This window comes from Panthera onca, chromosome C2 (assembly GCF_046562875.1).
Source record: "Panthera onca isolate mPanOnc1 chromosome C2, mPanOnc1 haplotype 2, whole genome shotgun sequence".
In the NCBI taxonomy this organism is placed as follows: Eukaryota; Metazoa; Chordata; class Mammalia; order Carnivora; family Felidae; genus Panthera; species Panthera onca.
The window spans coordinates 150,856,589-150,880,108 of record NC_138347.1 but is presented as its reverse complement, the minus strand read 5'-3'; the positions used below and the strand labels follow the sequence as shown (position 1 = coordinate 150,880,108).

The 23,520-nt window shown below is 51.4% G+C and overlaps 1 protein-coding gene across 4 annotated transcripts in view; it reads left to right on the top strand.

The window, feature by feature from the left end:
- Nucleotides 1-23,520, top strand: part of MYRIP (myosin VIIA and Rab interacting protein) — a 370,438-nt gene that overhangs the window by 268,380 nt on the left and 78,538 nt on the right. For all 4 annotated transcript variants that reach the window (XM_078432453.2, XM_060638342.3, XM_078432451.2 and 1 more), the window contains 5 exons: nt 2,739-2,875; nt 8,788-8,868; nt 12,645-12,742; nt 12,962-13,042; nt 15,521-15,664. In XM_078432453.2, the coding sequence (XP_078288579.2) occupies nt 2,739-2,875; nt 8,788-8,868; nt 12,645-12,742; nt 12,962-13,042; nt 15,521-15,664 (541 nt within the window). The remainder of the gene's footprint in view (nt 1-2,738; nt 2,876-8,787; nt 8,869-12,644; nt 12,743-12,961; nt 13,043-15,520; nt 15,665-23,520) is intronic.

The window sequence follows — 23,520 nt, the reverse complement described above, 5'->3', positions numbered from 1 at the left end:
CTGAATTGATCCTCATGTTCCTTTTTCTCCGATAAGTCCTATCTTTTTGAATTCTTGCTGTGCATTCGGGAAGATCTCACCGATCATAGGTTCTGTGTCCAAGAAACTATTATTGCCTGATTACTTACTTCTCACACCACGTAGTCTTGTTATATGGATGGGATACAGTGTCGTTTCAAATCACTGTTATTTATTAGAATGTTTAGAGCGATTTTCATTACCCTAGATTACCTTCATTTCTCTTTTGAAAAGTTCTCTCTTAGTTTCTCTTGGTCCTTCTTTCCCAATCCATTGGATTGTTTCAAATTTCTAGTGATCTCTGGTTGTCTATTCATATTTTTTAACAAAGGACTTGGCTGATTAATAAAGATGACTAACATGGATAGGCTAGTATTCCCAGCAGACCTGTCCTTTGAACAGGGGGTGATGTGCTGACTGACAACTCCCAAGTTTGTCGGCCAGGCCCATCTTCAGGTAGATGGACAGGATCTGGTGGGCAGGTGTTGGCGGGGGGGGGGGGGGGGGGGGGCGCTCCTCCAAAGCTGCCCAAGGAAGGTTTCACTGCAGGTGTGACCCTTGTATTCAATCCCTAGTCTTCTTCAAGTAGATTGTCCAATTTTATTACAGGACTGTTTTCAGTTTGGGGCCTAAGGACAAAGCATCCCTGGACCAGTTGTCCATTTGATTAGGAATTGGGATGGAGACCGAGAGGCCTCACTGTTGTGTATGCAGCCATTAGATCAGCTTTCTGAATTCCTTCTCACAACCAGTGCTGCTCTTGGCACAAGCCAGCTCCAAGTTGGACCCCTCGGTCCAGGAGGCCCAGATCCTGTACCTGTCTGGAGGACAGAATTCTCTCTTACGTTCATGCCATCATCCACTTTCGATTTTCCAGAAATATGTCAAAATCTCTGGTGTTTTGCTCTCACCCCTGTTCTTCATTTGTGTAGATTTTTCCCTTTGGGTATCTTCTCCCATTTTACTGGCATCTGGGGAGGAAGAGTAGATACAGATGTGCTTGTTCATCCATTGAATTAGAGGCCTTTATGTTCGTTTCGCTTTTCTGGATTCTCTAAAGTGAGTATGTGTTATGACATTCATAATAAAAGTAACAATAAAAGCTATTCTTGAAATGGAAGGGCCTTAGAAATATGTCATCAAGCCAAAAAGGGAAGCATCTTGGGGGCACCTGGGTGGCTCAGTCAGTTAAGCATCCGGCTCTTGGTTTTGGCTCAGGTCATGATCTCACGGTTCGTGACTTTGAGCCCCTCATCAGGCTCTGTCCTGGTGGTGCAAGACCCTGCTTGGGATTCTCTCTCCCTCTCTCTATGCCCCTCCCCTGCTCGCTGTCTTGCTCTCTCTCAAAATAAATAAATAAACTTTAAAAAATTTTAAAAAGAGGGGCGCCCGGGGTGGCTCAGTCGGTTGGGCGTCCAGCTCCGGCTCAGGTCATGATCTCACGATCGTGCACAGGCTCTGTGCTGACAGCTCGGAACCTGGAGCCCGCGTTGGATTCTGTGTCTCCTCCGCTCTCTGCCCCTTCCCCGCTCAAGCTCTGTCTCTCAAATATAAATAAACTTTCTTAAAAATTTTTTTAAAAATTAAAAAAAGAGAGAAGCATCTTGTCAGTGTTCTGGACCCACCGTTCCAGCACTGCCCAAGAAACTGCTTTCCCTCCGTGCTCCCAGCTGAATGCATAAGTGGCTGGAGAATCTTGTCTCTCTCGTGCTGAGTGAGAGGTGTTGTCAGTGCAACAGGAGTATCACATACAAAGCCTGCTATTAAGCAGGTGTATCAGTCAGTGGCTTAAAATGGCCAGCATGTATCCACTTGCTGTTTGGATGGACTCAGGTGCATGCTTGCTCTCCTGGTCCTTCTTCAGGCCACTCATGCATCTCCAGTCAATTGTTTATTTGTTTAAAGAGAGACTGGCTTTAATAACAGCCAAGGTTTGGAGGAGGGGAGGAAAACGAACAAGGCGGAGGGCTCACAAAGAGACCGCTGGAAACATGCGTTTCTGTGCACAGTAATCGTGTCTGCGCCAGTCCCGGGGGCCCTGGGACTCGGTCACTGTGCCTGGAATCCAAAGCTGTGGCTTCACTGCCAGCCTCCTGGGCTGAGTGCTCGCTGGCCCTGGGGGTGAGACTGGTACTGTGGCTCTGGCTGTGGCTGCAGCTCCCCTGGCCACCCCCCCCCCCCCCCCCCGTCACTGCCACAGGCTGGCCTGTGTCCTCATCACCAGAGTCAGCTGTTTCATCTTCTGAATCCACACCGCTGCTGAATATCTCTTTGTCCGGGTGGCCTAGACCTCATCCTCGCTGCTGTCCTCCTGGCTGCTATCACTCTTGTCACTCGCCAGGTCCCTGTCACCTTTTCCCTCGCTCACCTGTCTGAGATGGGCCGGTCATTGCCTGAGGCGGAAGGGGTGATCTGGGCCAAGTGTCCGTGGGCACCCTGAAGGCCAGCTTGGGCTTGCTCGCGTGGTCACGGGGTGCAGGGTCTCCAGGAGCGGCAAGAGAGGTCACCGTAAGGCTCAAGATCTGCAGTATCACACCCACCCATCTCCGCGGTCCGAACAAGTCACACACGCGCACCAGCCCAGACTCGAGAGTGGAGAAGGCAGCTCCACGTCTTGATGGAAGGAGCTGCGGAGTATCACGGCACCTTTGGCCACCCACCATTTTAATCACTCCGGTTTTTAATTCTGATTTTGTTTTCTAATTCTGTGTTTTCCGCAGGCTTCTGAGGACCCAGTCTCTGGAATGGTTCTACAATAACGTGAAGAGTCGCTTCAAACGCTTCGGCAGTGCTAAGGTCTTGAAGAACCTGTACAGGAAACACCGGCTGGAGAGCGGGGCGTGCTTCGATATTCTAGGTACATGGGCGGTGCTCTGCTCTGGGAGTCTTGGCGGGGCTGGTGGGATGGAAGGAGGCCGGGCTGGGAGGCCCCCGACACCGGCCACACTCAACTGGGACCAAGAAAGTTGCTTAACTATCTGGCCCCAATGAGGATCAGAAGTAGGAGGCTAAATACCAAAGATTCTGTTAAGTTTGAGTTACCCCGTGCCAGCATCCCCACTGGGCTGTCGGATGTGCTGAGAAGACCAAAGTATTGGGGCCCCTGGGTGGCTCCGTCACTTAAGTGTCCGACCCTTGATTCTGGCTCAGGTCGTGATCTCACAGTTGGTGAGTTCGAGCCCTGAGTCGGGCTCTGTGCCCAAAGCATGGAGCCTGCTTGGGATTCTCTCTCTCTCTCTCTGTCTCTCTCTCTCTCTCTCTCTCTCTCTCTTTTTTCTGCCCCTCTCCCCCTTCAAAATAGTAAATAAATTAACATTTAAAAAAAAAGACCAAAGTATTTCTGCGTGTTGTGGACATATTAATTCTAGATCCCTAGAAATCAAAGATTCTGGATCGTCTCCCCCTAACAATTAAAACGTCAGAAAGTCCTCTTTGTTTGATCACATAGACTAGTCTGTACTCTGAGGTATGCCCTCCACTCCCCTGCTCTCCTACTCCAAAATTCTACTCACACCAGTTCCAGAACTTGATGTGTTGGGAGAGTCAGGAAAGCACGGGCTTCTCTCCCAGGAAGGCTGAAGGACTAATTCTACCTTTGCTGTTTTTATACAGTTAAGACAACCAATGTAATTAGAATGAGAAATTATATTCTTCAGTTCTATTAGACCAGCCAGTAAAAAGAAATCGTTGTCAGAATATGAACAGCGTATCCTCCAAAAAAAGGCTCGTGTTTGTTGTTTTTTTTTTCCTTCTATCTGAAGGCAGATTTTTTCCAACCCTTTGCTGACACAGGTAAATGCTTTTTATCCACAAGAAAGAGGGAAGGAAAAAAGATCTCATCCGTCTCATTCTGGAGCTTTTTCGCCGTCATTATTTTACATTGTTGTATTTTCCATAAAGTCTATGGCCATGTCTTATCTAAAAATATGCCAGCCACTGAGACGAGGGAGGAAAGCATCAAAGGACGCATTAAACACAGAGAATCATTAGGGCCTTTGGTGGTGGTTGCTAGGCTCTATCTTTCAAACCGTTCAGGAAGCCTAAGCTAAGAGAGCAGCGCTGAAGGTTTGTACAGATTATTTTTGTCTTCCCTTTGCTGGTTTTTCGAAAAACCTTTTCTCCAGGAATGGAGTCCAAAAAAGAAATAAAGCCTGAGAGGAATCCTGTTACCAGTCGTTTTTCAACCCAGAGAGATACCTCAGGAAGTTTCCAGAATATTATTGGCTCACTTGACTGCATCTCATCCTTTCTGTTCTCTCACATGCACCCCCAGGTCTGCTTGGTGTACCCCTATACCAGTCACCAAATTCAGTCTGCTCTCCTCACAGTCAAGTCACAAGTCTGCTCTCCTCCCCTGTCTCCCTCAGGCCCCAAGGGTGGCTCAGGCAGACGTGTGTCCCAAGCGGGCCAGCTCAGGGCTTTGAAATTTTCACGTGCCACTTCCTGAGGAAAACCATCCACCGGGGGTAGCTGCCTGCCACCATAGAGGCGGATCTGGGCTCTGGGCCTTCCGGGATTCACCACTTCCTTCATCCGGGCCTTCAGGGAATGCTTTACACGCCTCTCTCCTGCTCAACCCTGTGAAGCAATAGCTTCATCACCTCTGTGTCCCCAAAGTGTGGCTCAACCCCTGGCACATCTTCTGTCCTCAGCGTGGCACTCGCTTAATCTTGAAAGCATTTTGTGGGTACCGAGACGCTTCGCTGAAGCATTCCAGCCAGTTGCCTTCATGATTCGGGGCGCCATTTAAACTAAGATTTCTGTTTAACAGAAGCGAAGACCAGGGGACAAGAAACGGTTTGTGAGATCATGTTCAAAGCTGATAAGCCGCCATCATGAAACAATGGGATTTATTCTACACACCGCCTAGAAAATTCAGTCACGCCTCGAGCAGGGGGAGATCCCCCAGGGCACACGTGGCCTCCCGGTTACGCCAAATGACTGGGGCGCCCTCACAATGAGCTCCCACCTGTCACCCAGCACCCTTGCATTGTTGTTACCGGCCTTCCTCAATCCCGACCGTACTCAGTCCAGAATCACCTAGGGGGCTCTAAAACAGTGCACAGGGTCATCTTCCACGCTCAGCCACGTACTTCCGAATCTGTGGAGGTGAGCCCAGTACAGATACTTTGTAAAGCTCCATGGGGTATGTTAAGGCACAGCCGAGATGGAGAGCCCCAGAGAACACCTGACCACAATTTGTGCAGTAGCATTCTTTTTTTTTTTTTTTAATGTTTCTATTTATTTTTGAGACAGAGAGAGACAGAGCACGAGCAGGGGAGGGGCAGAGAGAGAGAGGGAGACACAGAATCTGAAGCAGGCGCCAGGCTCTGAGCAGTCAGCACAGAGCCCGATGCAGGGCTCGAACTCAGGGACTGTGAGATCATGACCTGAGCTGAAGTCAGACGCTTAACCGACTGAGTCACCCAGGCAGCCCTATGCAGCAAGCATTCTAAATAAGATGGGCCCATCTTCAGCTCCAGCAAAGGGTACTCATTTTCAGAATCGTGATGGTCAGAACATAACATGCAATATCTACGGCACGCAAGGCATGTGCTCTGCTCCAGAACTCTCGGGGTGGAGCTCCTTGTACCTGTGAAACCTCTCCACCCCCAGGACCAGTGTAGTTGGCCTGAGCACCCTCAGTCCATTGAAAATTCACTGAGTTCGTAGAATCTTATGGGTCAGCCACCAGGTGCCCGCCCTGCACCCACGTCAGTCCTTCCGGCCCTCCCAAGCTAGGCTTACTCCTCCCACAGCCCGTATCAGGTGACCCGGATAGGCCAGGCCTACAAGGAGACCCATTAGTTCCATCAGATAGATCTAAGATGTAGTCATTCCTTTAATAAACATGCAGCAAACATGTATTGAACATCTACTGTGTGCCCACCTGGTTTGAGTGACAAGACAGACAAGACCCTACCATCCCAGGGCCAGCAGGCCAGTTGGAGAAGTCAGATCATAAGTAAATAAATTTTTTAAAAATATAGTGTCCAATGGTAACAAGTGCTCACCTGATTCATCCGATAGATTGAGCGTGACATTTTTAATGGTTACCCTAGAGAGAAGCGGCACTACGTGAAATGATAAATGTAGTCGTTATTAATGTACTTAATCTCTAGACAGTTGGATAAATAACATACGCGTTTATTGGATAAATAAACGTTTATTGGATAAATACGCGTTTATGGGATAAATAAAATGGGAGAAATAAGCCCTGCCTTTTTATTCATGAACACTGTATATCTATTTTGGATGTGATTCCTGTAAAGGTCTATAACATCCTTCATCTGGGATCTGACTGACAAACGTGGTCTTCTGAAAATGCTGAGCCGTGTGAAATCAGAGGTTCCTGCAACTCACGAAAGATAGGATGACCTGGTGTGACTGCCACATCAGTGCTTTCCAGAACAGTTCAGCCGCTTTCTGCCATTCCTAAATAACACTGAAAGATCCCACCTGTGAATTTAAAGGGACACGGGGGGAGAGATGCTGTACTAGAAAGTTCAAAATCATGCGGAGCAAGAGCTTGCCCTCTGGGCAGCTCATTCTCCCCAAGATATTTCTAGATCTTCTCTCTGCTCATTCCCCCCTCCACCCTCCCCCATTCTTTCGGCAGATGACCGCACCTTCTCCTTCACAGGGCAGGTAGTATGCACCCCTACACTGGATCCTGTCACCTTCCGGGAAGGACTCAAGGTCATGCATCCCTTCCTTCTTGCTAAGCCAGCCTCTCTCTTAACTGGTTCCTTCCTATTGATCTGTAAACATGCCCGGGTCTCTCTGTTTCCCAGACCGTTCCTGGTCTGCACATCCCCCCACTTGCCGCCCTGCCTCAGTGCTCTTCCCAGTAGGTGGCGGAGACCCTCGACCGAGAGCACACTGCACTCAGGGCCTCCACTCCCTGCCTTTCCTCACTGCCCCCACCAAGCCGTTCTCCCGATGGCAGCCAGAGCACACTTGGACGTGCAAATCTGACCAGATCACCTCCATGGAAGCTTCACTGGCTATTCATGTGGCTGTTGGAATAAAGATCAAAAAATAAAGATTCGGCCACCATGCCCTGTGTGGTCTGGGTCTCCAAGCCCAGCCACACTGCCTCCTGTTTAGGTCCTCAGATGCACCTGCTACCCCCACCGCCTTCCCTGTGCACGCTGTTTGCCCGCCTGCCCACCACCCCTCTGCCTGGTGACTCACTGTCCCTGTTAGACACGTCCACCATACTATGAAGCACCCAATCAGGGCACTTAACGTATCTATAATTTTACATTGACTTACATAAATCTTTGATTGATGAATTCTTTCCCACTAGACTATCCAATTGGTCAGGGCAGCAAGGATTTCTGGCTTTGCTCACCAGTATACCCTAACACCCAGCCCAGAGCCAGGCTCCTAGTTAGTAGGTGCTTGTGGACTCTTGGCCGGATGGATGAATGAATACTGGCTGTAGCCACGCCACAGTGAAATATTTGCACTAAGATCTGTAGCTTAGGGTCTGCAGAGATGACATCTTAAAGCCTTACATCGTAAGTGAAGACACTGAGGCCCAGAAAGACAAAGCCACATCTTCAGGGTCACAGAGCTAGAATAAATGGACTTCATATATATTATGAAAGGCTGGGCAAAAAACACAAACACGGAGAATGATATATGGTCAGACTGAGTCGCCATGACAGGCTACCCACTAATGGCTTGTTTCGTGAAGGTAGCCGGCTATTAAACCTGCCTCAAATACCTATAGCATTTACCCCTGGATTTCCCACATGGGAGCCCCCCTAACAGCCATCCAAGAAAGCACAGGGTGTATTATAAGCACTGGAGGCCTGTTGCTTAGTTTGACATAGCATTACTGGCATTTGCCCCGTTTTGAGCTAAGGCACATAGACCCATATTTATTTTCTGGGTTCCATCAGTGTTCCCACCAACATCCAATCCAATCCATTTTTCTTGAGCCACCCACTGTTAGGTGCTATCTTGGGTACCAGGGATGTAATATCCAGTGACTTTAAAAGAGTCCCATCATCGCCATCTTCAGAGATCTCATTTGGTGAATGAACACATATCATAAAAATCCCCAACTTGGAAAAGGGCTTTAAAAAGGGCTTAGCCAACTGCTCTGCCCGGCCTGGATTAAGATTAGGATTGTGTGTTCGATTCAAAGAAGACCAGAGGAGAGGCAGCGGGCCTTCAAAGATCAGATGCCAGGGGGTTGACCTTGGCTATCTCTGGGCTTGTTCCACGTGGACTCCCTTCTACAGAAGAGAAGGGTGATAGTTAAATCATTAGCTAAAGGCAGCTGTGTGGGTCAGTGCCACAGACCGCAGCTAAAGACCAAACCCACAGGGTCTCATCACCGTCACGAGCTCTTGAGATTTCTCTTTCTTCTAGTAAGGAAGCCGAGCGTCCGAGAGGTTAAGTCACAGACTCAAGGTCACATGGCTAGTAATTTGCAGGTCCAGGAATCAACCTTTCATGTCTCTGACTTCGATCTGTTGTTCTGTTTTTGACTCCACGCTGCCTCCAGAGAAGGTACCGGAAGAAAGCTAGGGGAGGCAGCAATGTAACACCACAAATCACTGTGAGAAGAAAAGGGTGACTGGTCCAAAACTGTAGCATTATTATAAAACCCAGAGGTTCCCTAAACCTGTTTGCAAAGCTGACTTAATCAGAGTGGGTACGGGTGACCTGCCAGTTCTGTGACCGTGCACCTGTGCTCCCTGGGGACCTGTGATAATCCTATTCTCTGTCCCGCTTTCCCCCTCCCTGTAGGAGGAAGCTTTTTCGAGGCAAACCTGGAGAATGAAGGAAGTGTGTCAGGCAGTGATTCAACATTTTATAGACAGTCTGAAGGTGAGTTTGCCTAAGAGTTTATAGCTAACGGGAAGTTGGAGGGCTAGGAACACCTTCAGACCCCGCTGGACACAACTACTTGTGGCTGTGTGGGAGTCTCCACGGGCATTCTTGTTGTTGCCATTTGTGTGACTCCATCGTCGAAATTGGTGAGTATACGCCAGGCGTGGCCTAAAGAAACGCATTTGCTACCCCACCCCTGGGTACCTCACATCACCTGGTGAGTCAGAGCTCCAATACCATCTTCCGGAGTTGGAATATAATAATGAATACACCCGCGTAGCTCATATTAAAATATTCTTACAGGGGTGCCTGGGTGGCTTCGTAAGTTGAACGTCTAACTCTCGGTTTTGGCTCAGGTCATGATCTCACAGTCTGTGAGCTCGAGCCCCGCATCCGGCTCTGTGCTGACAATGCGGAGCCTGCTGGGGAGTCTCTCTCTCCCTCTCTCTCTCTCTGCTTCTCTCTCTCTCAAAATAAATAGATAAACATTTAAAAATAATAATAAAATAAAAATATTCTTATAAAGAATGTGTCATTTCCTGATTCACTTCTCCTTTTTTTATACCAATATAATAGTCCCCTTAGAGCACAAGTTAAAAGCCAAACAAACTTCCGGTTTCAAATAAAACCTTCTCCACTATTTCACCTCCTCTCCTGAGCGCTGGACCTTGAGAGCCTCCTGAGTCCCCGGCTTCTGGCGCCCTACAGCTGCTCTCCGTTCTCTCCTTTGGGTGCCTTCCCAGGAAGGCCCCATCCTCCTCCATCCTTGCTGCCTGGAACCTCTCCACAGGGTACCTTACACCCCTGTGCCCCCCGTGCACCTCCATTCACTGCCGAGGCTGCAATGCCCGGCACTCATTTCAGCCCAGAGATCTAAACTCACATTTCCAAAGCTTGATTATTAAGCCCTGTAAATCCTACAGTGATCTGAACCTCAGCCCATCCTAATCAAGGTCCTCAGCCGCCTAGCTCCACCGGCAAGAGTTCCCTTTCCCTCAGCCCCCCTCCCTGCTACTTCGCCCCAGCCACTCAAGTGACAAGTTCCTGTCAGCTCTGTTTCCAATTCTGTCCTTCAATTTCTATCCTGATATTCTGACATCCATGGCCTGAGCACCTCCTGCCCACAATTCCCTGGTATTGATATTGCCTTCGGTGACCGTTCATATCCACCAGGGTCCTCCAGAGAAGCAGAACCAGTGGGACATACACACACATACACACACACACACACACACACACACACACACACACACACAGATTCATTTTATTTTATTTTATTTTATTTTATTTTATTTTATTTTAGGGACTTGGCTCACACACAGTTGTGGGGCCTGGTAAGCCTGAAGTCTACAGTGTAGGTCAGTAGCTGGGAGACTCAGACAGAAGTCCATGCTTCAGTCTTGAGACAGGCTTTCTTCTCTCGGAAACCTCAGTTGGTACCCTTAAGGCCTTTGCTCTCAACAGCTTGGATGACGCCCGCCCACGTTACCTAAAGGACCGTGCCCTTCGCTTCAGGTCAACTACTGTAGATGCTGACCACATCCACAAAATACCTTCATAACCCCAGTTTGATTACATAACTGGGTACAGTAGCCTAGCCAGGTTGATGCCTGTAACTGACCATCCCGTTGTCTGCTGGCCTTCTGAGCTTAGGTCAGTCTGCCTCTGGCTTCTTCTCCTTCCTCTACACCCCCCAACAGTCTTTCCCTCTGTGGCACCGACCTGAACCTTCACTTTCAAGCTAAACCATCTTCAGTGCTCCATTTCCTCCTCCTCTGCAAGTCACGACCGCAGCATCCAGAGCCTTTGGGTTATGGCTCCAGGCTCATACTTTCGCGGGACCTGTGGAGCTGGGTAATGATCCCCGCCACCCAGTAGCCTGGGAAGCACACAGGACCGTGGACTTGGTTTGTCTCTCAAGGCATCATGGGGCCCCTCACAGAACCAGCAAGAGCTTACAAGCACTTCTTCTGTGACAAATATATTGGCGAGTATCTTGAAGAAGAGACATGGGAAATCCAGTGTCCTCCAGGGAGTACTTGGTGTCATGACAACCTCAATTTTGTAGCCTGTTCGTGTGGAGACATTAGGGAAAATACATGTTCAGTCGGGCACCCTGAGGTGCGCAGAGCCTCGACCTGGGTCGCCCCGATCCGGGTGTCTTGTGACTATCATCATAGTCCGCTTACAATGGACCCGTCAGCCGGCTGGATCGCTCTGAGCTTGACCGGCTTGGCTTTAGAGATTTACTCATGTCTGCCAGATGCCAATCTGGGTCCACGTTTGTGTCTTTAGGAGCCTAAGAAGCTTGAATTAAGTTTTTTTGATTGATTAATGAGTGAGTTGATTTATTTACACCTAGTCTCGCTCTACAAAGGATTTGAGGCAGCTTTCAGGAGGTTTGCATGTGTTAAATAATGCATGAGGAGGAGATTATAAATGGAAACAGGAAGTTGAAATCCGGGCAAAGAAGACATAGGCACGCAGCCCTTGCAGACCTGTGTTCTTGTGCCTGGTGTGAATCAGGTTTCCGGGCTGAACTAAGAGAGGGATGATAGAAATTCGCACTTTCAAGTAAGAAGAAGAAATCTAGCTTCTGGGGAAGCAGAACTCTTCCAGTCACTTAGATCCAAAAAGAATTTGGTTGGGGCACCCAAGTGGCTCACTTGGTTGAGGGTCTGACTCTTGATTTAGTGTCAGGTCACCCCCCAGGGTTCCAGGACCAAGCCCTACATTGGACTCCATGCTGAATGTGGAGCCTGCTTGAGATTCTCTCTCTCTCTCTCTCTCTCTCTCTCTCTCTCTCTCTCTCCAAAATAAAAAAAAATTAAAGAATTTTGTCACCTGCAAAAGTCCTTTGACATGGGGACATTTCTATCCACCTGTCGCCATTTGCAAACAATATGCCATTTGCAAAAAATACGCTTGCTAAAAATAATGATAGCATTAGACTCTAAATCACGTTAGCTTGTATTTGTCTCGCTTTTGCGGTTAAAATCGAGGGCTTTGGAGACAGTCTGGATCCCAACTTCATCTCTCTTCCTGTCTCCCTGAGTTACCTTGGCCAAGTTGCTTGACCTCTCTGTGCTTCAGTTCTCTTGTCTGTCAGATGGCACCTACTCAGTGGATTCTTGTAGAGATTAACTGTGGCCATGGATATGACACTCAGTCTGGGGCCAGCAGGTGGTTGAGCTCGGTGAACTTGGTCAGAGTTGTTAGTGATAGACTTGGTTTAGAAGAACCAGTATTTCCTTACATGGAGTCCCTCTGTGCAGTTATCCGTAAGCCACTCTGTGTGTCGGGAGCCATGCTCGGTGTTAGGGCACAAGAGGGACCGTGTGATCCAGTCGTGCTCTCTGAGAATGACCTGTGCGGGGAGGGACAGTCTTTCTGGCCCCACGGGAAGGAACTACAGGACCTCAGATGGACATCCAGCCAAGGTGGGTGGACAGAAGGGATCTGGACAGGAGGATTTTCAGAGGAGGAACGCTTGGGCCCAGGCTTGGGGTCCCCAGAAACCAGCTCAGTTACAGAGCAGGGACCAGAGGAAGGAAGCCCAAGATATGGGGATCATAAAGGGAGAGATAATAACTCTGCAGCAATTCTGTTGTGGCTGGAGTTGAGGGTGAGTGGGAACCACTAGGGGCCAGGGTGAACAGTGGGGAACTTCTCACCGGGCCCCTGCAAGACTTAAACAGAAGCAGTAAAGTGGAACCATCATTTTACTTGTCTTTCCCTTTCCAAAAGTGGTCTGTGTTCTGTTTCCTGTCTAGGACACAGCATGATGGACACATTGGCTGTCGCCCTGCGGGTGGCTGAAGAGGCCATCGAGGAGGCAATTTCCAAAGCAGAAGCCTATGGGGATAGTCTGGTACGACGCCCTTCTCCTCCCTGGGGGGAGGTGCGGGTCAAGGTCCTGGCCGCCAGGACAAAGTATAGGTTCTCAGCAAACTGGCCTCATGGTGTCTGTCCTTGACTAGGGCCGGGCCCACCCTCCCTCTGCCTCTGTGGTCAGAACTCCCAAGAAAGTGATTGCCGGGTCCCCCGACCCACCCACAGCATGCGGCCCTTCTCTTCCCTCCCTCCGCAGGACAAGCAGAATGAGGCCAGTTACCTGCGGGACCACAAGGAGGAGCTGACAGACGAACTGGCCACGACCATCCTGCAGAAGGTAGGTAGACCCTGGCCTCCCGCACTGCAGTTCGTCACCCTGGCCCAGACCAGGGCCTCTGGCCGGCTGAGGCGCACCTGTGGGCACCATTGTTGCCTTGGGCACCGTTTCTGTGCCTTGTCACTCTCCCCTCTTGTGCTCTGGGGGCCAGTGCAAAAGGATTTGCATTGCCCGGCAAAACATAAGCAGAGGGGTCGAATATGGTTGCCTTTATGGATGGAGCTAGTGGGTGGGGAGCCAGGAACTCAGCACGGAGCAGGTTACTCACTGTCTTCCTGTTCCCTGGGCCTCCCACGAGTGTGTGTGTGCACGCGCATGCGTGTGTATACGTGTGTCCTCTTCTCACACCTCTCAAATAGTCTCTTGCTGAAGAAAACCTGCAGTCACCCCCTGCTACCTCTATGCCCTAAACTGTCCCTTACACGGTGTGTCAGTTAATTACTGTTGAGAAGCCAGCCACCCCAAAACTCTGTGCCTCTGAGCGGGATTATTTCTGTGTTCCACAGGCAATTCTCTGACGCCACAGGGGTGTTCTTCAATTCAATTCAATTCAATTCAGTTCAATTCAATTCCATTCAATTCTGACACTGTCTACTCAGAGTTAGCACAGACCTCACAAGCCAAGGGCTCAGCCCCACTAGAGTGCCCCCACTCCAGATACCAGTGAAGTTTCAGGTACGCCCAAGTGACAGCACTCCTGTCCAGCCTACTACTCATTCAGGGATTCCCATGACTGCCCTCAGGTCGGATGATTTTCATAAAACTCGGCAAAGCGCTATACTTCCAATTACTGGTTTGTCATAAAGGAGACAAATGAACAGCCAGATGAAGAGATACATAGGGTAACAAGGCCTGTGTAGGAGGGGTGTGCAGACCTCCATGCCCTCTCCGCCCGCCACACTCACTCCCAGCACATCAGTGCGTGCACCAGTCGGGCGCATAGAGTTCCTCCCTCGCCCCGAGGGAGGCTGAAGGTGGGGCTGAAAGTCCCATGGTTCACATGGTTGCCTTTTCTGGCCACCAGCCTCCATCTGTATAGTGGTCTGGCTCATCACCTCTTAGCCTAACGACGACGCTCCAAGCTTTGTGCCGGGAACCAGGGTCAAAGACCACACATACGTTTCATCATACCGCAGTCTCTTTCTCACGCGTGCATCTGCAGTGACCGCACCTCGAGCTCTGGGTTGGGATCTAGTCCGTGCAATGTGTTCATTCTGGGGCCGGACTGAAGGCACGTCAGCTACACAGCCAGGACAGAAGCACAGGAGAGCAAGAGGAAGCAGTGGTGTGGACGAGGGCCCAGGCTCCGCCCTGACACCTGTCGCTACCCACTCCCTCCTCACCCGTCATTGGCCAAAGCAAGGCACACAGTCAGCCACAGCCAAGGTGGGAAGTATATTCTCCCTGTCCTGGGAGCGATGAGGAGTCACCCAACAAAGGACTGCGTGCGGGGAGCGATGAGCAAGTTCGGTCGTCCTTTTGGGTCACAAAAATCCATGTCCCTGATGCCGTGCACACTCACTCCACCCAGAGACCCCCAAGCGTCTCATCCCACCCACAGCTCAAAGTACGTTCAACCCAGATTCGGCTGCTTCTAAGCTGGAGACCTACGAACCAAGCAAACAAGTCACGGGTCGAACACACTCTGTGGGGTGTGTACCAGACAGCTGGTACAGGACTCTGGAGATGGGGGTACGCCTCCATCCGGCCCTGGTCTGCCCGAGGGCGTGGTGAATATCAGTTCATCACTCCCCCTGGCTCTCGGCCTCCCGCTTTCTCATCCTGTCTGGTCTACAAAGACATTGAAGGATACACTTAGATCAGTGGCTCAGCCGTTCTCTCAGCTGCTTCCTGCCTACAAGAGGTTGGGAGCCCAGACACCAGTGTATAAATGGACTCATTATATCCAAATGGCTGTGCCCCATGTAGCAAGCGGTACAAATGAGCAGAAGCCTTCCCTGATGGCTCTTGGTACCTGCCCGCTTCACAGACTCTGCCAGCGCTTCCTGAAACCAGAATTTATAGCCAGAGACTCTGGGTTTGAGATGCAGCTCCAGTATTCATGAGCTCTATGGCCTTAACTGATGACTTAACCTCGCCGAGCCCGTTTCCTCATCTGTAAAATGGGAAGAGTTATAGAACATAGCCCTGAGAATTATTTCGATGATTAAATGAGATAGACCATATACAGTGCCTGAAACAGCCTGGCATGTGCTGGCCCTTAATAAATAGAAGTTGTCAGCATCACAAAAGGATTACTTATAAACCGCAAAGTGCTGTAGAATGTTTAGGGCTGTAGTTGTGTCGTTTTTACCCTAAGGCAGATCTGAAACGGGCTGGTACTCTGTTGAAACTAAGCCCTTAAATGTGGCTGAAAGAAAGTGGCTAAAAAAATCCCAGAGGTGGCCCCTTGCTCCACCCAGCACCCAAAGGCCTTGCCAGTAACTTGCCCCCTTGTGTCACCCACTTCCTCCCCAGATCATAAGAAAACAGAAGAACAAAGGCGAGCAGCAAATGGGAGAAGAGCCAGAGTGGTCACAGCCCCAGAGCTGCAGTGCAGAGGCCGCTGACGAGGGGACCGCAGCCCCCCCGGGAGGCCCCCGAGCTCCCTCCACCCTCTGGGTGAGTCCCAGGCCCCCCCTCCCATGCAGATGTCCTGCATCAGGCACAGGTCAGAGCCGTTGTCCCCATGGACGTGGGGCTGCCACGCCCAACCATCTGTAGTTGACTGGTGTGCCAAGGGTTCCTGAAGGGGGGACGGGGTGAGGAACAGAGAAAGTGTGGGGGTGGTGGCTGGGAGGGGACAGAGGGAGGAAACACAGTCGGGCTCCTAAGGAATATGGAGGCGGGTTTTTACACAGAGACCAATTTAGGAAGAACAAAGGTGTCAGTAAGCATGCTCCTTCTGGAAAGAGTTGTACTGACCCTGTGAAAAGAACACCTGTATGAGGGCCACGTGTGTCCTTACAACTTCCGCCCCTTGCCTTAGCGGACCTGAGAGGTGACCGTGAGAAAATTGCCGCCAAAGTGGCCACGGCCACATCTGGACACGGCTGGGAAGTCGGGAAGGAAGGGGCTCCGGCCTTTCTGCCTGTCACCTTGAAATTAAGCCAAGGGCCGAATCACAAAGCACGGTGGCCTTCCTGGGACCCAAGGGTCTGGGCCTGCTGATGTCTCTGTAAAATCCTTCACTGGTTTAAGCGGCCCCACGGGGGACACGGGGGCTGCTGGGAAGGACGGAGGCTAAGGCTGCGGAGCGGGGCCTTCCGGGTGGAGATTCAGCCCGAAACACAGGGACTGGTAGGCAGGGCTCGTGTTCTAGAAGCTGTCGGCGCCCACGGACCTGGCAGGGGGAAGGGACCGGGCAGCACACAGGCGCTGTGCCGAACTGGGCAGTCGGACGTGGGAAGAGCGATGCCAAGCCTGTACCCTGCCCCTCCTTGGGGTCAAGGGTCGAGAAAAGGGCGTGCACACCAGCTGCGTGGTCAGCGTGCAACTCCAGAAGTGATGCTCCGTGGCCTCACCACCACCAGATGCACGGGGGGTGACGAGAGGCACCTTGATGGCTTTGTCAGAGCTTTAACGTCATTGATTTATTGGCAGAAGCTTCCCTTGCCAACATGCTGTCAGCTTGACTGCTGTTCGTTGTGTGTGCTCCTCCACAGAATAAGTAGGAGACCCGATCCCAGCCCTCCGGGACTCAATAGCCTGGTTGGCAAAGCAGGACCGGGATACGAGTCAGTCCACGGTGATAGGCACTCGGTTGAAAGGTTGAGACCAGAGATGGATTTGGGGTTCAGAGAAGGGAGAGGCACACGACCTTCAAATAGCCTGTCATTCAGATGTTTTGCTAAGTGATCCCTGCCCTCGCGGGCTCAGGCTGCATGCATAGCATCACCCTGCTTTCCGGGGGTCTTTCTGAAGCAAACTCGAAGAGTCAGGTTTGGGGGTCTCCAGGAGGTGCAGATCTCCACAGCACCCCAGACCTGGCCGCGAGCTGAGGGGTCAGAGGCAAGCCCAGGGGGCTTGGGCGCTCTGCCTCTGGCACTTCTGGGCATGAGAGTCTGGAGTTGCCCTTAACCGTGACCTTGAGCAGCTGTTTAGTAACTGTCTGTAAAATAGGGATAATAAGAGAAATACAAGGGGACAAACTCTAGTCATTGTCGTCAAGAGGGGCCAAGAAGATGGCAGGAACAGAGTACTGAGGCAGGTGAAAGCTTGGCTAGGAGGCTGGTCAGGGAAAGCCCTTCCTAGGAGGTCACCTGAGACTAAGGTTTGAGAGACTTGGGAGCAGTGAGAGGAAGAGCATTCCCGCAGAAGGAACAGCATGCACGGAGGCTCAGAGCAGGAAGGAACTTAATGTGTTCAAGGAATAGACTAGAACAGTAACTAAATGAGACGTGGCTACTGGCCACTTTGCATGGAGATGGCATTCCCCAAATGATAGGTATTGTTCTTCTTGTCACCTTATTTCTACGTTTCAGAACTGAGGCCACAGTACCATCAAGGGACCTCTGCAAGTTGCAAGCTGAACCCGCTTTGGTCAGCTAGGGCAGCAGCTGTCAGTGGGTCACTGATCTGCCTGCTCTGATTCACAGTCCCCCCACCCCGTTCCCCCCCAGCCCAGCCCCTGCCTCGTGTCCTCCCGGGTGCCCTCTCCCCACCCCTCCCCCTGCAGCCAGAAGGCATCATCTTGCTTCTCTGCCGCTGTCTCAGCTCACCCACTGGGTGCCTCTGGCCACTCACTGCATGTTGGGCCATCCTGTTTTTTCTTCATGGGAGGCCGGAAGCTCCCCTCCCCCACCCTGACCCCGTGCTGCTTCCCCAGGGCAGGGGAGAGACTCACTCCCCGGAAACACACTCCTCCAACGCTCCCTGGTCACGTCAGTTGCCCGCAGCTCTGCACAGTAACTAACGGATGCAGACAGACTTGGGAGTCATCATAGAAAACGTAACTAATAAATAGCAGTAACTGAGGGATTGTCAGACATCTATAGGAATAGCATATGGTCAATAGTTTTCCCTAACGTAGGCTTTAAACTCACAGGGTGTTCCCACGTATTATTTCATTCGATTCACGCAAGAGCACCAGTTATAACCCCCATTTTACAGGGCGGTAAACTGAGGCCTACCTAGTCTGAGCCACTGGAATGAAGTTGGGGGGGAGGCAGGACCAGAATCCGGGTCTCCTGGCTCTGAGCGTTTCCTCTGCTCTGCCCTGCTCCCGTCCCCTGGCTCATTGGATATGAACTGCCTGTTTCCCCGCCAGATGTTCCGGGGGACCCCCCGTGTTCACAGCGCAGCCTAGAAATGATATTCCTGTCCCCTCACAGAGACTGGAGACACTCTGCGTGTCACCAGACACGTGGGACGGTGGGCACTGGAATGAGCCAGAACGCAGCGGCCCCACCTTTCCGCAGCGGGGCGACAAAGTGCTTCATGCACACCCCCCAGTCAAGCACTGGCCAAAAGCAGCCCTGAAGCTTCCCGGGGGGACCCCCTGCTCAGCCCCTCGGCCGGCTGGAGAGACTCTAGTCCACCCAGGACGCAGGTACGCGGCGGGCACAGGTCAGAGTCGCACGGGACTCCCGTTGCTACGTCAAAGCTTCTCAGGGGTCCTTTTCTCACCAGAAAGTCTGTCTTGCCCAATGCCTGACCTCTGCACAGCACAATTGTCATTTTGGCTTCCACCATCAAGGCAGACAAAGCTGACGCATTTCTTACTTACTTTTCCTGTGGCAAATGGCAGAATATGATTTGTTTCCAGATTTCGACATAGACCAAGGCCTAATGGAAGTCCTCTCGGATCGAGTACCTCTTGAATCTCTTTGATGCAGTGCTTTGCAAGCTGTGTCCACCTAACCCAGGGCTTGCATCCACCTGTGGGAAAGGGGATGGGAGGGGGTCCTTGAGGCTGTAGTTTGGGAACACCCCATAAAGGACATTGTTACACCTTCTTGCATAACACTTTAACCACCCAGGTCATAGGGCTTGGCAGGAGTGTGGGCGCCTTACCGAGGGGATAAGATCATGAGCTGGCTGCTATCACTGACAACTTCATCTTTAATTTTGATGGGGGGTTTTAAAATTATTTTTAGTGTTTTATTTATTTTTGTGAGAGAGAGAGAGAGAGAGAGAGAGAGAGACAGAGTGCAAGCAGGGAAGAGGCAGAAAGCGAGGGAAACACGGAATCCGAAGCAGGCTCCAGGCTCCGAGCTGCCAGCCCGGAGCCCGACGCGGGGCTCGAACTCACGAACTGTGAGATCATGACTTAAGCGGAAGTTGGACGCTTCAGCGACTGAGCCACCCAGGTGCCCCATGAATTTTGATGTTTGATCAAAGAAGTCCTCTGCTGGCCTCTCCCTGTGAGTTGTGCCCATACTGTGATTTGCAATATGTAAACAGCATATTTTTGTCAACAACATCAGGCAGAGAGACATGAATGCTTCGTCTTTCTCCAACCACATTGTACTCATGGGAGCAGCCCCAAACAGAGCAGCCTGAATCTGGAAGTGAAGGGAAATCCAGCATGCAGCCGGGTCCCTGGCACAGCCTGTTCCACGTAGCGGCCACTAGCGTCAGCCCCCGGTTGTCACTGGTCACGTATGTTCTGGCGTTGGGCCAGCTCAGCATCAGGCACGTGGCAGGGGTTTCTCGGATACAGGGCCGTGGCCGCCTGATGGCAGGATGTTGATCTGTGGGGACTCAGTCACGGCCCGGACTTGAGCGCTTCCCCTCTGGCTTCCGGGATACCCGTGAAGGAAGGAGAACATGTGGGTTAAGGTCTCAGCAGAACGCTGTGATCCACACCCTCGCGAACAACCATTTGTAGCTCCTGGTTTGGTTTAAAGACAGCAGTGTGATTAGAGCTTTGCAAAAACGTCTGGAAGGAGAGCCTGTGCCTTACCCAGCCCTCGGTGATAAGAACCCTTCGAGTCTTGATTAGCTGGCTGTTCGGAAAGGCATAAGCCAAGTTCTGGCTGTGCGGGGACAGAGAAGCCTGCATCCCTCCTCTGCCTGAGTTGCCGTCTCATTTGGCTGCAGCCACGTTAACAAACTAACAGGACAAGCTGGCCGGCCGAGGCCCCCAAGAGGGCCTGCGGGACAGGGCAGGGCCCCTTCCGGTGCCCCTGACCCACCACTTTCCACCATGTTTCATGCCTTCCTCCCTCTGTCCCTGTCTCTGGCCTGTTGCCTTCCTCTCTTGCCTTCAGACTTCCATGTGACGCTACACCTGGGGCTTAACCCCTGGATAGACCGCAGCCTGACTTCTTGGTCAGGACCCCAAGCCCTTTCCCTCTGAGCGGCACCATGGCAGGGCCAGCCTGGGGCCTCAGGCGGTGACACACCCAGCGGACGAGGGTCAGCTTCTCCAAATGCTTGCCCTTGAGGGCTAAGCTGGTGCTTTCTGCCGGCCCCTGGCCTGCGCTTGGCCCCACTCCCCTGCCGTGAAAGAGTCTGTGCCAGCACCACATCCGGAGTGAGAGCCTAAGGGGGACTTACCGTGGCCAAGACCACCACACTGCACAGCCATTCACCTAGAACCCGGGCTGAGCGGCAACCCCTGGGTTGTGCAGCCTGGTGACTGCTGATGAGGCCGTGTGGGGAGGGGACAGCAGTGCATACGGGTCAAGGAGCAGGCACTCGTTTGCCCACTTCAGGGTTCTCTTACCCCTCACCATGAGGCAGGGATGCGCATATTATTGAACCCATTTTATAGATAAGTAAACTGAGGCTAACGCTTTACCATAAACTGCCTGAGGTCCCACAGCCTGTGATTGGTGGGGCTGGGAGATGAACACCTTTCTCCTGTTCCAAAGCCTTTGATCTAGCTTCTTCCTCTATAGAATGAGATCAGCAGACTCAGTGACCTCCAAGTCCTGGGGCTGTGCTCTCCAATATGGTGGCCACAAGACCCAAGTGACCGTTGAAATTTAAATTAGTTAAAATGAAACAAAGCTTAAAACCCAGTTCTTCTGTCACACTGGCCACATTTCCAGTGCTCAGCAGCACCTCTGGCTGGCGGCTACAATATTGGGCAGCCCAGATGCAGAACATTTCCATCACTCCAGAAAGTGTTATTGCACAGCATTGGTCCAGGGTTTTAGAAAAAGAGGAAGTGATAAACAGAGGAAGAGATAACCAGAGGAAGTGATAAACAGGAAGAGATAAACAGAGGAGGTGATAAACAGAGGAAGAGATAAACAGAGGAAGTGATAAACAGGAAGAGATAAACAGAGGAAGTGATAAACAGGAAGAGATAAACAGGAAATGATAAACAGGATAAACAGGAAGAGATAAACAGGAAGTGATAAACGGAGTGGTAAACGGAGGAAGTGATAAACAGGAAGAGATAAACAGATGAAGTGATAAACAGCAGTGATAAACAGAGGAGGTGATAAACAGGAAGAGATAAACAGAGGAAGAGATAAACAGAGGAGGTGATAAACAGGAAGTGATAAACAGAGGAAGTGATAAACAGGAAGAGATTAAACAGAGGAGGTGATAAACAGGAAGTGATAAACAGAGGAAGTGATAAACAGGGAGTGATAAACGGAGGAAGTGGTAAACAGGAAGAAATAAATAGATGAAGTGATAAACAGAGGGCATAAATGCAGAACTATGCCTGGTCACTGGCCAGAGCCCGGACATGAAGCAGCGGGCCAAGTCTTGGTTCTCGGGGACTTCGTGGAAGTTGGTCGTCCCCACCTCCCCACCTGCTGTCCCCACCCTGGATGCTCATCTGCGTCACCCGCCAGAGCCCCACTCCAGCGGTTCTGACTCATGGGGTCTGGAGTGGGGCCTGGGCCTCAGTGTACTTGACCCAGATCTGCCCAGGTGAGGCCAACAGGCTTAAGGACAGCCTCTTTCTATCCCAGGAGGACTCCCTGACCTCCGGACCGTGGACGGCCCTGACCGTCTGCGTGGCCTCAGTGCCCCATTGACCTGGCCCCCGCTGGCTCAGGGAATAACTATGCAGAATCCCAGACAGTGCAGGCCCTGTGACTTTCGCTGATCTGCAACCACACTGAGCCCATCCCCAGGCAGACAGGAGCTCTCGTCCCTTCTCTTGAAAAAAGTTGACTGTGATTATTCTCTTTTTAATTTCCTCCCTTATTGTGTGGTTCCCTGCCAGGAGGGGGGGTCAGTGCCACCCAGCTTTCCAAGCCTTAAGGTGCAATATCCTAAAACTGCAGGGGTTGTGATTCATTTAAGGCCTGTCTCTTTGGGCGTGTATATACACAAAATTGCTTTAGTAATAATTTGATGATCCTACCGATAATAACGATGGCAACAGCAGGCACCAGACTCTTAGGATGTGCCCGGTGACCAAGAGGCACCTCTCTGTCCCTTCTCTATTCCTCCCTATTCTTCTCAGCCTTTCCTCTGGTGTTTCGGTCCCTTCCTCCCTCATATTTGCTCTCTCCTTTGAGGGACTCCAGTATAGACCTAAAGTATTTCTCATCAGTTATGATTACCAGATTGAATTTAGTATCTATGCCTGACCCTAAAACTCCAGAGCAAAAGCTTGGTCTCAGTTGTTATTCATACAGGCGCCACTGTTGATCCCTTGGCCCCCAAACGCCTGATACTAAAATCATTCTCTCCCTGTGGCGCGGCCTCCGTTGAGAGCAAAGGCCACTGGGGAGCCATGGTCAGGGCCTCAGGGAGCCTGCCCCGTTGATAGCCCTAGCCACCATCGCAACAGCATACCCTTCCAAGGGCTGTGGGCAGCACATGATGCAAAGGAAGCTGTAACAGAGGTAACTCGTGGTCCTGCTGCGTGTTTCGCCCAGAGCAACAGAGCCAGCTGGTTCAAGTGGCAAATCCCGCCGGGCTGGAGCATATTAGCCAGGAGCTCATTGTTCCCAGGCTTCCGGCACAGGCTCCACACAGCATGGAATAGCATCAGCCTGGAACCAGACAGCCCCGAGCTCAGGCCCTGCCTCTGCCCCCTGACCAACGATGTGCTTGGGTAAATTAGCCCACCCCGGCCTCAGTTTCCTCGTGCTTGTTTCCTCGTTGTCCGGGCTAGGTGGCAGAGCTTAATAAACACTCTTGTTTTGACTGATATTCATCGAGTGCTTTTGAGGTGCCAGGCCTGACACTGATCCCTTTACATGAGGAAACTGAGGCGTAGAACAGCTGAGGTTCCACCCAGGATCCCACACAGCAGGAGGAGAAGCTGGCACGGACCCCCTGCCTAACATGCCCCATTAGTTAGTGCCTGAAGAGTTGAGGCAGGCCTGTTTCCAAGCTCAGGTTCTCAAGTTCATCCCTGCGAGGCTTTGCTGGCTTTGCAAGCCTCATATTCCTGGACCGTCGATTCCACCAACCATTCTGGCCCTTCCTTGCAATGCACGTGCAGATGCTAACTCAGGTCAACCCTTCCTGACATCACCAGCCCTGTTTCTTCCGTGGACGCTAGGGCGGGTAAGAGAAAGGAAAGGGAAGAGAAGCAGAGGTCATGGGTAGGA